Raw genomic sequence first — 12,490 nt, 5'->3', positions numbered from 1 at the left:
AAATTGTTTGCTTCCGGTTTCCGACCGACCCTGTCAATTTATGTGCAACCCAAATTATTTTATGAGTTTGAAAAAAAAAAAAAAGATTTTTTGATGCAAACTATAATTACGTTTTTGTTCAGCACCTCTTCATACTGTACAAGGATGAGCGCATTCTCTCGTTTTTAAATGAAAACAACCTACCTATCATTCGCTGCCACTGGAAAAAATTAAATAAAAATTAAATTCCCTACCTACCCATGACCTCAACTGACAACCAACAGGAACCAAACTTTTATTTTTTTTAGGCCTAAGCAAGTTCTGGAATAATATAAGATCCTTCCTAGAACCACAAGAACACCAATACTTATCCCTTTGTAATCAGTGGTCATGGCTCACAGTGCGCCTGCTCGATCTACATCTTATCTAACCGTCTATCCATCTGGATTCATCCGGACAGGCACTCACATGTGCCGTGTGTGGGCACCCCCGATTCATTGGCGTGAACTGTGGCCACACCCCTCCCCCCTCTCCCCACATTAAGTGGTGCATGTATGAATACTTTGTTTTTGCTCGTGTCTCTGTAGCTTTGGCTAGCCTTGCTAGCATGCTAAGCTTACTTTAGCTGTGGTTCAACATCGAAGGCAGCATTCCAATTACTATTTGGCCGAAAACCCGATTTGATATGTGAGTTTCGGTGAAGTCATGGTACAATAAGAAAATACCAGGTCAGGTTAGAGTTTGGAGATCAATGTTAGCCAGCAGATATATTTGTTTGCTTAACACAGCGAATGGGGATGAATGTTAATTGTTGTGTAAATATGTTAATTCAATATGATAATTAGAGAGAGGGGCGATGCACTCCCTGTTGGCAGAGGACAGGGATCAATGCTTTAACTGAATACGCGAATAACCGACAAATAAACACGTTGACACATGAGCCCTACGACAGGCGTTGATTAGTTATGCTCCGGCGGCTCCAAGTCGACGATAAAGTGGCAGTTAGTTTACACTCCATCTTGCGTCTACACAATTATGCATGACAAAGAAGATAAAAATTTACATTTTCATTGAAAACAAATAATAAACATGTAAATATTTATACGCTTTGACTTGCCAGTGCTATTTTCAGTGTGGATTGATAATTGCATTATGTCATTGTGATAATTGCCCTTTAATATCTTTTTCAGGATCACTGAGCCAAAACGAATGCCGGTCTGGGCTGTTGAATGGTAATCGGCCAACAGATCTGGTAGAGCAATAATGGGAATCACAACCAGTGCTGCCCAACTGACATGTGTCAAAGCAGATGCACAAAAAAGTAGGGTTTCAGCAATGTGGCTATCAAACATGTGGTGGATAATAGAAACATTCACTGCAGCATTAAAAAATACCATATTTTAGCATCAGGTTTGATGTTGATTAGCTATCAAAACAACCCTGTATTGATTTATTAGGTAGGAGAGTCCTCCTAGATGTACTAAGGTTCATTCATCCTACCAGTTGATCCAGTCTACTGGATAGGCCCTCGGATGGATTCTGGAGTGTCAAGCTGGGAAAATAGTTCCCTTTAAATTAAAGCTAAATAAAAAATAAATTGGACAAATAAGCTGTAAATTTGAAGTTTTGAATGTATGAGACAAATAAGCATGATGAATGATTTATATCTTTACAGTTAAAAGAGAATATAAATAGAACCTTGAGACAATCTAAGGCTCAGCATAAACGCAGGAAGACAGGTATGAGTTAGACATAAAGTGTTTGGAGCTCTGGTGGTTGTGTATGTGTACGATGGCTTCAGCCATCACTGCAGAGAGAGAGAGACCTTAAGAGCACAATGAGATAGTGTTGGGACTTACACACACACTTACACACACACACAACACACGCGCACGCACACACACACACACACACACACACACACACACATTAACACATTCTGCCGCATATTCACACAAAACCACACACTCTCCCATACAAATCCGCTTGTGCACACACACACAAACACACGCACACACACACCCACACACACACTCACACACACATTAACACTCCACTGCATATAAACACAAAACCACAAACTCCCTCTCTCTCAAACACACACAAACACACACAACCTCAATTAAAGGACTGCCAAGACAAAAACATTCACAAAAACTGGCATAAATACCCAACACACCGCAATCACACACCCAAACCATCCTGCAATCACGCACACACGCACGCACACGCACATGCACACACACACACACACACACACACACACACACACACACACACACACACACACACACACACACACACATACACACACGGCTGGCTGTGGAAAGGAGATCCAGAACACTGTTTGATGTGAGCACTGAGGTCTCTCTGTTGGTACAAGCTGCAACCAGAGCCTTGTTTAAGCCCCAGTAAAAAGTTAACATGATACGACCCTGTTCAAAAGCCCTGGTAAAAGCCCTGTTTAAAGTCTTATTTAAAGGCCTGGTTAAACCAGTGTTAAGGCCACTTTGTTTGGGGCCATATTAAAAGATGTGCTTAAAAATCCCTATTTAATACCTGTTAAAAGCTCTGTCAAAACCCTGCTTAAAGCCCTGTTTTAAAGCCCTGTTAAAAGCCCTGTTTTAAAGCCCAGTTTTAAAGACTTGTTCAAAGCCCTGTTTAAAAGCCCTGTTTAAAACCTTGTTCATAGCCCTGTTTAAAGGCCTTGTTTAAAGACATGTTTTAAAGCCATGTTTAAAGCCCTAATATGAAGCCTTGTTTAACGCCATGTTTAAAGCCCTGTTTTGAAGCCATGTTTAAATCCCTGTTTTGAAGCCATGTTTAAAGCCCTGCTTTACAGCCTTGTTTAAAGCCCTGTTTATAGCCCTGTTTAAAGCCCTGTTTATAGCCCTGTTTAAAAGCTCTGTTTAAAAGCCCTGTTTAAAAGCTCTGTTTAAAGCCCTGGTTAAAGGCCCCGTTTAAAGCCCTGTTTAACACCCTGTTATAAAGCCTTGTTTAAAGCCCTGTTTAAGGCCCTGTCTATGGTACTAGCAATCAAGCATAACGGGACAAATCCCGGTTGGCCTCTGTTTTTACAGGCCCTGTTTGTCTCTTCACCGGCCCTCTACGTGCGCTTGCCACTTGGGATGCGCATGAGAGCGTTCTGCGTCCGTGGTCTGGGAGTGGGCATCCAAGCAAACCCCAACAAAGTTGGTCAATGTATGTTAGCATTCTAGATGAACGCAAAACCAGCGCGCAGCACTGGGGTGGTCGACGAAAGCCATGGACAAGAAAATGTCATAAATTAAAGGAAAACCACAAACTCTCTCTCTCTCAAACACACACAAACACACACAACCTCAAATACAGGACTGCCAAGACAAAAACATTCACAAAAACTGGCATAAATACCCAACACATACACCGCACAAGCCCGCACAAATTAAAGGAGGTTCTGATCATTTTGGGGGAAAATGAGGCAGGCCTATAGGGGCACAGGCCCTAAACGTAAATGACTTTCATATATACCCCCCCCCACCCCCATAGGTAACTGCGTCTCATAGAGATCTCTCCCCTGCCCCTTGGGCCGATCCCAGTGGATAAATCCAAGGCTGAATCTCTTTCCCAGTACACCCCTGTCCCTGTTTTAAGACCAGTCTGATGCCCTGTTGAACTCCCTGTTACAAAGCCCTGGTTAAGGCATTGTTTAAAGGTCAACTGGGAACTTGAGGAGCTATCCCTTGGGCTAGCTCTGGTTTGTCGGGCGTTGAGACTAGTGGTCGACTCTCATCCGAAAGGCACTGTTTAATCTACCTGCTCATTAACAACATGCATTAACAACATTCATACTAAGTCTTAGACACTTTGGATGAATATTAATAAAAGGACAATGGTTGACGTGAGCAGATGAACATAAGCTGTAGACCCCACCACCAGAATGAAGAGTTTGAAGGCCCATGTCTTTCTCCTTCCCTCATCTGACCTTTACAACCAGACTTTTTTTTCAGACTCATTTCCATTTCCGGGAAGAGACTTTCTGCCATCAGGAGATTAGGGTTACAGTAGAGGAAGGCCTGGGGGCTGAGAGGAGGACCGACCGTTATCACCAGAAGGGGCACGGCCGGGGTTAGGAGGGAGCCAGGAGGAACGTCGGGAGGCCTGAGCTCCCGACGCGTTAATTGGAACCGAACGCGGCCATATGGGCCAGATTACGAGTTCAGGAGGTTGTGGAGAAAATGACAAAGATTAGGTGGCCAGATGATCTGCCTAGCTTAACAATATGAAGCTCTGCACATCTGATCACTACAACTGTTAGATGGGGGGGGGTGGTTGTAGGGGCTTGGGTGGGCTACTGAAGAGGGAAAGAGTTATAACATAAAACTCACATTCTGCACACCGGTGCACTTTGGTTTAGGCCTCACATGTAACATCAAACAGACTGTGGAATAGACGTGCAAGTGCAACTATTATTAATAGCACAGTGGAGTTCCTGTCAACCGCTTGGCATTAACTTGTTTTAGATCTACAACTAAAACTCGTTGATATCCACCCGGGGGAACTAAAGTGTGAGACAAGTGTGAGACAAGTTGACACTGAAAGAGGTGAAAGTGGATTTGTTTTGAAGCAGAGGTCCTCTGTTCTTCCTGATCTCACGCACTGGGATGCTGGCGGTGCCACCTGAAGCGGAACAGTACAGGAATACATACCAGGGTACCGTGGATTCTCTGTGTTTGGGATACACCACCTGCTTATCGAAGGGACGTGTGTATCTTAAACACGAACACTGACAACACAGACACACACACACACACACACACCACACACTCACAAAATACACACACACACAGACACAGACACACACTCACAAAATACACACACAGACACACACACAGACACACACTCACAAAATACACACACAGACACACAAACACACACAGACACACCACACACACAGACACAAAGACACACACGCACAAACACACGCACACACACACACACACACACACACACATACCACACACACACACACACTCACAAAATCGCACACACAGACACACACAGACAGACAAACACACACACACACACACACACACACACACACACACACACACACACACACACACACACACACACTCACAAAATACACACACAGACAAACACACAGACACACAAACATTCAGAAAATACACACACAGACACAGACACACACACACACACACACACACACACACACACACACACACACACACACACACACACACACACACAGACACTCCACACACACACACACACACACACACACACACACGCACACACGAACACACGCACACACAAACACACCTCCAAGCAACTCACCGATTCTCAGGACCTGCTGCGAACTGAGCCAGAACTCTGCAGCCAAACAAAGCAGCGAAAACAAAACTCCCTTCCTTTTCTCCATGGTACTCGCTCCGGCCTCCACTTTAACATGGATATTCTTCTGTTTCCGTCTTAATTCATTCTGAGTCGTTCATCTCCAGTATCCTGCTGGTATCCATGGGAGAACGTAACATAACGCCGTCCAAGCCACACCGTTCCTCACACATTGTGATCAGGAGAATAAAATAAAATAGATAATAAAATCAATCCGCTGGAATAGTTTTCAACTCAAGCAAAACTCCGGCGTTTCCATATTTCGAAAATCCATATCGTGCGAACCGAGCTCAGCGCCCATCATTCCCGACCGTCATTCCCGGGTCCCCGCGGTTACTCTCTCAACGCGCGCAAACTTCCCGCGTGGACGACGGCGGGAGAAGGGCCCCCAACGTGCGCGCAACGGTTGCGCACCGTGCGCGTCGCTCCCGTGCAGTCAATCGAGGGCAGATCCAAGCTGCTGATCCGCAAACATGGATACGTCCTAAAGATTAACTTTAAATCTGGCAACATTCGACCTCGACAACGTCTTTGACTCGGTACACCGAGGAATGATTAAATCTCTGCTGCTCCCGTCCCGATGGACCCGCAGATGTAATCTTCAAACCGGGAGATTAACTGCCTCAAACTGTTGTATCTGGCACGTCCCGATACAGAGAGAAAATACCCGTTTATGTTACCTTAACCTACTTGTGAAAAGGACGGATCCTCCTCTAACTCATTTATTAGGCTACTTTGGGCAAAGCATGCGTCATGGCAATAATATTCATATTGATAACATGTGAACATGAGCATAACTATTTAAACTCGTTCTGTCTGCTTCTGAGCGCCTCTCTTTGTGTAGGCCTATCTCTCCCTGTGATATAGGCCTAACAATACGATCGCCTATGCTACAAACAATTAATTTATCTGCATTATAACAAGGGCAAGGCTATTAATTGATAACATATTTATGAGGATCATTACATTTGATGAGCTGCCTATGGTTGACAGTTGAAATTGACGATAGCGTTGCCGTTGATTACAGCCATTGATCTAAATATTGTTGTTGGATATAACGCCTCGACTAATACAACAGCCTACTATTAAAGGGTATCTCACTAAATGAGTCCCATCAACTCAACAGAAGCACGTGTATTGTTATCTAGGGCCATCTAGTGGCGAATAATGGCGTAACGTACACAGTCAACAGATGAAGCATGATCCGAGTATGTTTGAGTAAACATTGAAAACAATGCAGTCAGTCAACTAGATTTATTATGACTACAAATAACATAAACTAGCCTACTTGAATAGAATGGATTGAGACACAAACATTTTTTTAAACCATATTGAATGCTGGTTAGTGCTTTTAAAAGTCAGTGTCTAAATTAATGAGGTCTCTATGTACATTTAGATTTACAATTGTTAAATAATGATCCCCTGCTTCATGAAATCCCATCTAAACACAAGATAAATAGAAGGATACAAAAAAAGTTCTATTGGTTTCATACGGGCTCATTGTTTTGGTTCTGCCCTCAGACATCCCACCCATAGTGCCATCTTTGTTTACTGAAAACAGTTGGAAAACCAGTTCACACCCGTCTCCTATTATATGTACTAAACAAAGGACAACCGCAGTAGAACCACCGATTAAGTACGTTTATATACATATATAACATACACACGTGTTACAGCACATTTGCCATTAAGTTGTCCACTAAAAGTAAATTTTCTTTCATTTAAATACATTTTCTTTAAAATGTTCAGTGCGATATTAAACGGCCTTCACCGTGGAACTCAACCAGAACCCCCCCCTCTTCATATGTAAACGCCACCTCTGCTTGTACCGCTGTTGGACCCCGGATCCACCCTGGACTCGTGGTAGCGGATGAAAAGGGGGTTCTGTGGGACAGGGTGGAAGCTGGAGGACCCCGTGTAAGTGGACATGGAGTGTGGCTGGTGTCCGGGCATCGAGGGTTTGACGGTGTACTGGCTGTGGCTGCTCGACATGGAGGGGTGGTGGGCCAGCATGGGCGGCATGGGCTGCAGTGTGTACAACGACGTGCTCGGGTGACTCGCGTACACGGACGTCTCCCGGGTCGGCACGCTCCCCAGGTAGTGGCCGCCGGAGCTGTGGGCTATGGACGCCGGCGGGAACACGGCATGGCCGCCGCTCTCCACCGGGTAAAACTGACCGTTGGGATGGAACGGCACCGCCATTCTGTTGTCCTGATACGGCGCCGGTTGCATGGTCAGGCCGTGGCCCGCCGCTGACGGGGGCAGCGGGCCTGTCGAGACGCTGGACACGGGGTCGTACCTCATCTGGGGGTAGCGGACGCCCTGGTGGTACGCCCCCTTGTCCTCGGGCAGGCGGCGGCAGGCGAACAGGCACCCCGAGGCGAAGAGGAACGCGCCGGTCACCCAGCCGATGTACAGCGCCTCCCCCAGCTCCCGCCGCTGGGCGTCGATCAGCAGGGGGTTGTAGAAGTCCCGGATGATCACGTGACCCGTCCACGACACGGGGATGAGGATGCACACGCACGCCACCAGCTGCATGCCCCCGGCCGCCATCAGGATGACCACCTTGGCGCGCTCGTTGCCCTGGACGCAGGAGATGCAGCGCATCCCGGCCAGCGCCACCAGCAGGCCCAGGCCCGAGAGCGCCAGGGAGCAGCACACGAGGCCCCGGGCCGCCTGGAGGTCGGGCGGGAGGAACAGCAGGGAGTCGTACACCTTGCACTGCATGCGGATGCTGGCCTGCCGGTAGCAGTTCATCCAGAGGCCCTCCCACCGCGTCTCCATGACGATGATGTTCTCGCCGATGAAGGCCGTCACCTTCCACATGGGCATGCCGGTGGTGGCCGCCACGCCGACCAGGCCCACCAGACCCACCAGCATGGCTGCGATCTCCTGGATGCCCTGGACCATCTCGCTGCTGCTGAGGCGGCCGGAGGGGGTTCCTCCAGGCGGTAGGAGGGTGTCGTCTTCCCCCTCGCTAAGTTCCCCAGTAGGACAACACTGGTCAAACTCTAAGGAGACATAGTCCGAGAGAGCTGGGTGGACCAGGGAGTCTTTTGTGAGCCGGTTTGGAGCCTGCAACCGGTCTTGTCTCTGGCCTGGTCTGGTCTGGTCTGGTCTTGGTGGGTCTTGTCCCTGGTCTGGTCTGGTCTGGTCTGGTCTGGTCTGGTCTGGTCTGGTCTGGGTGGGTCTTGTCCCTGGTCTGGTGAGTCTGGTCTCTGGTCTGGTCTGGTCGGTGCTTTGAGTTGGTCTGGATTGGTCCAGGCGGGTCTCTCAGCTGTTCCTCGCCTCTGAGCTTGTCCTAGGCTTTGAGCTGGTCTGAGCTGGTTTGTCAGCGGTGTGGGTGAGAGCTGGTGGTGGGTGGGCTGTGTGTGTGCTGTTTATTATGGGAGAGCTCTCTGGCTTCACCTGGTTGGGTTAGAGAGATGAGGAAGCACTGGCCTATACCTGCTGACTGTCTGTTTACTCTTTCACAGAGCAGTGGACAGACACACACACACACACACACACAAACACACGCACACACACACACACACACACACACACACACACACAAAACACATGCATAAAACACACACACACACACACAAACACACATGCGTAAAACACACACACACACGTACACACACACACATACACGCACACACACACGCACACACACACACACACAAACACACATGCATAGAACACACATGCATGCATAAAACACACACACAGACACACGCACACACAAATACACACACACAAACACACGTGCACAAACACACATGCACAAAACACACACACACACACATACGAACACACATGCATAAAACACACACACAGACACACGCACACACAAATACACACAGGCACACACACACACACGCATTAAAACATACACACTCACACAAAATATCTCTGAGATATGCTTTTTTATTTGTTTCAATACCCTATGAGGCGCTTTAGTTTGTAGAGTTGACTGACCCGAAGGTTTAGCATAAATCTGCTCCACAAGGGGGCAGAACAGTTCAATTCCCCACCATTATATTGATTTACCTTGTAAATTTCTTATATTTCCTTTAGTATTCTTTTTATCATGTCGAATAATTATAGTTATTCAAAACTTTCCATATTAAAGCCACTCGTCGGACGACACAACATCAAAATTACAGGATCAAGTGCATAATCTGCCATAAAAAAGCCAGTGATGGAATATTAGGATAATGAAAGATTAGGCCACTCTGTGCAGGAACAAACCTCAAAGACCCAGTCTTGTGTGTCATACATTCACATAATTTTGTTAAATCTGCTGTATGTAAGTTATATAAGAGGGAGAGGACGATTTTGAAACTTAGAAGCCCTCAAAACGCTCACTACGTTTCTCCGCCATTGAGGAGGATAGTGTTGCCTACGCACGCACTGATATGTGATTGACTGGCATCGTGTCAAAAAGCAATTAGGGATAAGATTTTCTGATTGGTCCGAAATAAGATGGGAGCACACTTAAATGTAAATTGTCTCGTTCATAGGCAGTCGAAGGCCCTCAAAACAGATTATCTCACAGCACATTTCACTCACTAATACCGGACGAATTCTGCGGCAATCATAAAAAATGACGTTCAAATAATAGCTCTTAAGTCTCTCCTACTTTAGGCAAGACTTAAGAGTTGTTATGAGTTATATAGGTGCTACTGCATGGCATAAAGGTTCATTGGTTTCCCAGAAACAAGGGGCGTATCCAATCGACACAACATTCCGGGTTGGAAATCGGCGCGCACTGATATCATTCAATCATTCAAAGTGACTTGCAAATTTTGATCCCGTGACCCAGCTTTCAGACATACTTCAATATCCGGTTAGTATTATGAACACTCTTAAAACGCAAGTCTCTATCCGTTCTGTTTACAAACAAGATAATATAGATAAACAATAGGACTACCAAGAAATAACTTTCGGGAATGGCCATGAAGATGGCCAAACATCTTCATTGTAAATCACCGAAGATTAAACTAGATCTTTAAGGACTACGTCATTCAAGGTGCAAATAACCTGTCCCGTGTTTACATACCGATGATGGTTGAGGCGAACAGCAGGATGTAGGAAACATGCTGCTCATCTTTTATTTTATGACAATGATTATCTGAATCAATAATATATATGATCTCACATGTTTTATTAACATATTATAACATCAAAAGGACGTTTGATAATGCAAAATAAGTAAATTAATATTGACTTGGTTTTGTTATTTTTGTTCTATTTTTGTTATTTTCTTCCAGAATGGATTTGATGTTGACATAGGCAAATATAAACAAAACAAATTTTGTTGACTAGATTGATCACAAGTTTTTTTTTCACGTTCAATAGACACTTGAAATGTAATTTGAAATCATGAAGAAACAAAGTCGATGGGTGGCTCCTATCTTACGTCAAAAACACCTCACCTGTTTTTACATTCATGCCAATGAGGTTTCAGGTGAACAGGTGGATGTAGGCCAAGCTGATAATTACCGTAATAACCCTAACCCCCTATCCCTAGAAAGGCAGGATCTGAATTAAAGAAAAAGAATGTCCACAATAATTATTAATCTATACATTTTATTATCAAACTTAAATTGGTTACATGTTTTTATTATATTCTAGTTCCATTACAATTTTTTTATCTAAGAACTAAGTCTATTATTTTTGACCAATGCACATATTTACAACACAAAAATGAAATACAAAAATAATAACTGAGGAATGGACAAATACCATTCGATTGAATCAAAGGACGAAATGCAAGAGAATAGTTTTCAGTTCATCTCTCCTTGCTTGAGATGTGGAAATGTGCTTTACCACGAGTAAACAGAGCTGCTGAACAAAGACAGCGATAAAAAGAGTTCCTCGCCTTGTCCTCTAACCAACCAGAATCCTTCAACTACATCCTTCCCTGCCAGTCCAAGCGTGCGTGGGTGGTTGTGGGTTGGGGTACGGGCTGGAGGTTCAGGTGGGTGATGGCTGGAGGGGGGGATGGAGCTCAGAGCAGATGCTGGGCGCTCCGAATGGAGGAGGGGTACCTGTACTGGTAGCTGTAGTTGGTGGAGGGGTGTCTTGACATCATGGGCTGGGATCTGGGCTGCGGGGGGGCCATCATGATCGACTGGGGCTGGTACTGGGGGGTGTAGCTCATGTACGGGGGCGTCCGTTGTCCGTACACGTACCTATCGCGGGGCTTCTCCTCGGACTGCAGGTTGCAGCAGGCGAAGAAGCAGCCGCCGGCGATGAGGAACACGGAGGACACCCAGCCGATGTACAGCGCCTCCCCCAGCTCCCGCCGCTGGGCGTCGATCAGCAGGGGGTTGTAGAAGTCCCGGATGATCACGTGGCCCGTCCACGACACGGGAATGATGACGCAGAAGCCCGCCAAGATGGCCATCACGCCGGCGATGACCAGGATCATGCGCTTGGCGCGGTCGTTGTTCTGGATGCAGGAGGTGCACTGCATGCCCACCAGTCCGATGAGGAGCCCCAAGGCCCCGAGGGCCAGGGAGGCGCACATGAGGCCCCGGGCCGCCTGCAGGTCTGCGGACAGGGCCAGCAGGGAGTCGTACACCTTGCACTGCATGCGGATGTCCGCCTGCCGGAAGCAGTTCATCCACAGGCCCTCGTAGCGCGTCTCGAACACGATGATGTTCTCGCCGATGAAGGCCGTCACGCGCCACATGGGCATGCCGGTGGTGGCCGCCGCCCCGATCAGCCCGATCAGGGTCAGAAGCATGCCCAGGATCTCCAGAGCCGAGTTGGCCATGTTCCCGTGGGGGTGGTCGTGGCCGGGTCTTGGATGCTCCCGGTGGTTCCTATCGGGGTCCCGAAGGGTCTTGATGGACCTGTTGGGTCCTATTGGTTTCCGGTTCGTTCCCCGTCCTCCCGTGGAGTGTGGGCGACAGCAGGTGTGTGTGTCCGATGGGAGCCAGAGGATTGTGCGTGTTTGCTAGGAAGAGTTTTACCTGAGAGAAGAGTGTACCTGTGCACCCGCCTCTTCCCACAGGAGTAACACAGTAACTGGGAGGGGTGCAAACTGAGACCTGTTGCTAGGCGACCGAATCCCCTCTAGACAATGTGTGTTTAGATGTGCGTGTGTGTGTGTGTGTGT

General features: G+C 46.9%; 3 protein-coding genes across 4 annotated transcripts in view; all 3 read right to left on the bottom strand.

Moving 5' to 3' along the window:
- LOC115528816 (glutamate receptor ionotropic, kainate 1) overlaps window positions 1–5,918 on the bottom strand; it is a 29,992-nt gene extending 24,074 nt beyond the window's left edge. For both annotated transcript variants that reach the window (XM_030337152.1, XM_030337153.1), the window contains exon 1: window positions 5,317–5,918. In XM_030337152.1, the coding sequence (XP_030193012.1) occupies window positions 5,317–5,401 (85 nt within the window). In that variant the 5' untranslated portion in view covers window positions 5,402–5,918. The remainder of the gene's footprint in view (window positions 1–5,316) is intronic.
- A 700-nt stretch (window positions 5,919–6,618) lies between these two features.
- On the bottom strand, window positions 6,619–8,542 carry LOC115528926 (claudin-17-like). Its single transcript, XM_030337347.1, has one exon. It carries the CDS (start codon window positions 8,281–8,283, stop codon window positions 7,174–7,176), a length of 1,110 nt encoding a protein of 369 aa, XP_030193207.1. The 5' UTR covers window positions 8,284–8,542; the 3' UTR covers window positions 6,619–7,173.
- A 2,394-nt stretch (window positions 8,543–10,936) lies between these two features.
- Window positions 10,937–12,386, bottom strand: cldn8.1 (claudin 8.1). The gene has a single exon (XM_030337066.1). The coding sequence runs from the start codon at window positions 12,143–12,145 to the stop codon at window positions 11,375–11,377; it is 771 nt and encodes a 256-aa protein (XP_030192926.1). The 5' UTR covers window positions 12,146–12,386; the 3' UTR covers window positions 10,937–11,374.
- Between the last annotated feature and the right edge of the window lie 104 nt (window positions 12,387–12,490).

Source organism: Gadus morhua, chromosome 16, assembly GCF_902167405.1.
Source record: "Gadus morhua chromosome 16, gadMor3.0, whole genome shotgun sequence".
Taxonomy (NCBI): domain Eukaryota; kingdom Metazoa; phylum Chordata; class Actinopteri; order Gadiformes; family Gadidae; genus Gadus; species Gadus morhua.
This window is presented reverse-complemented; position numbering and strand designations above follow the sequence as displayed.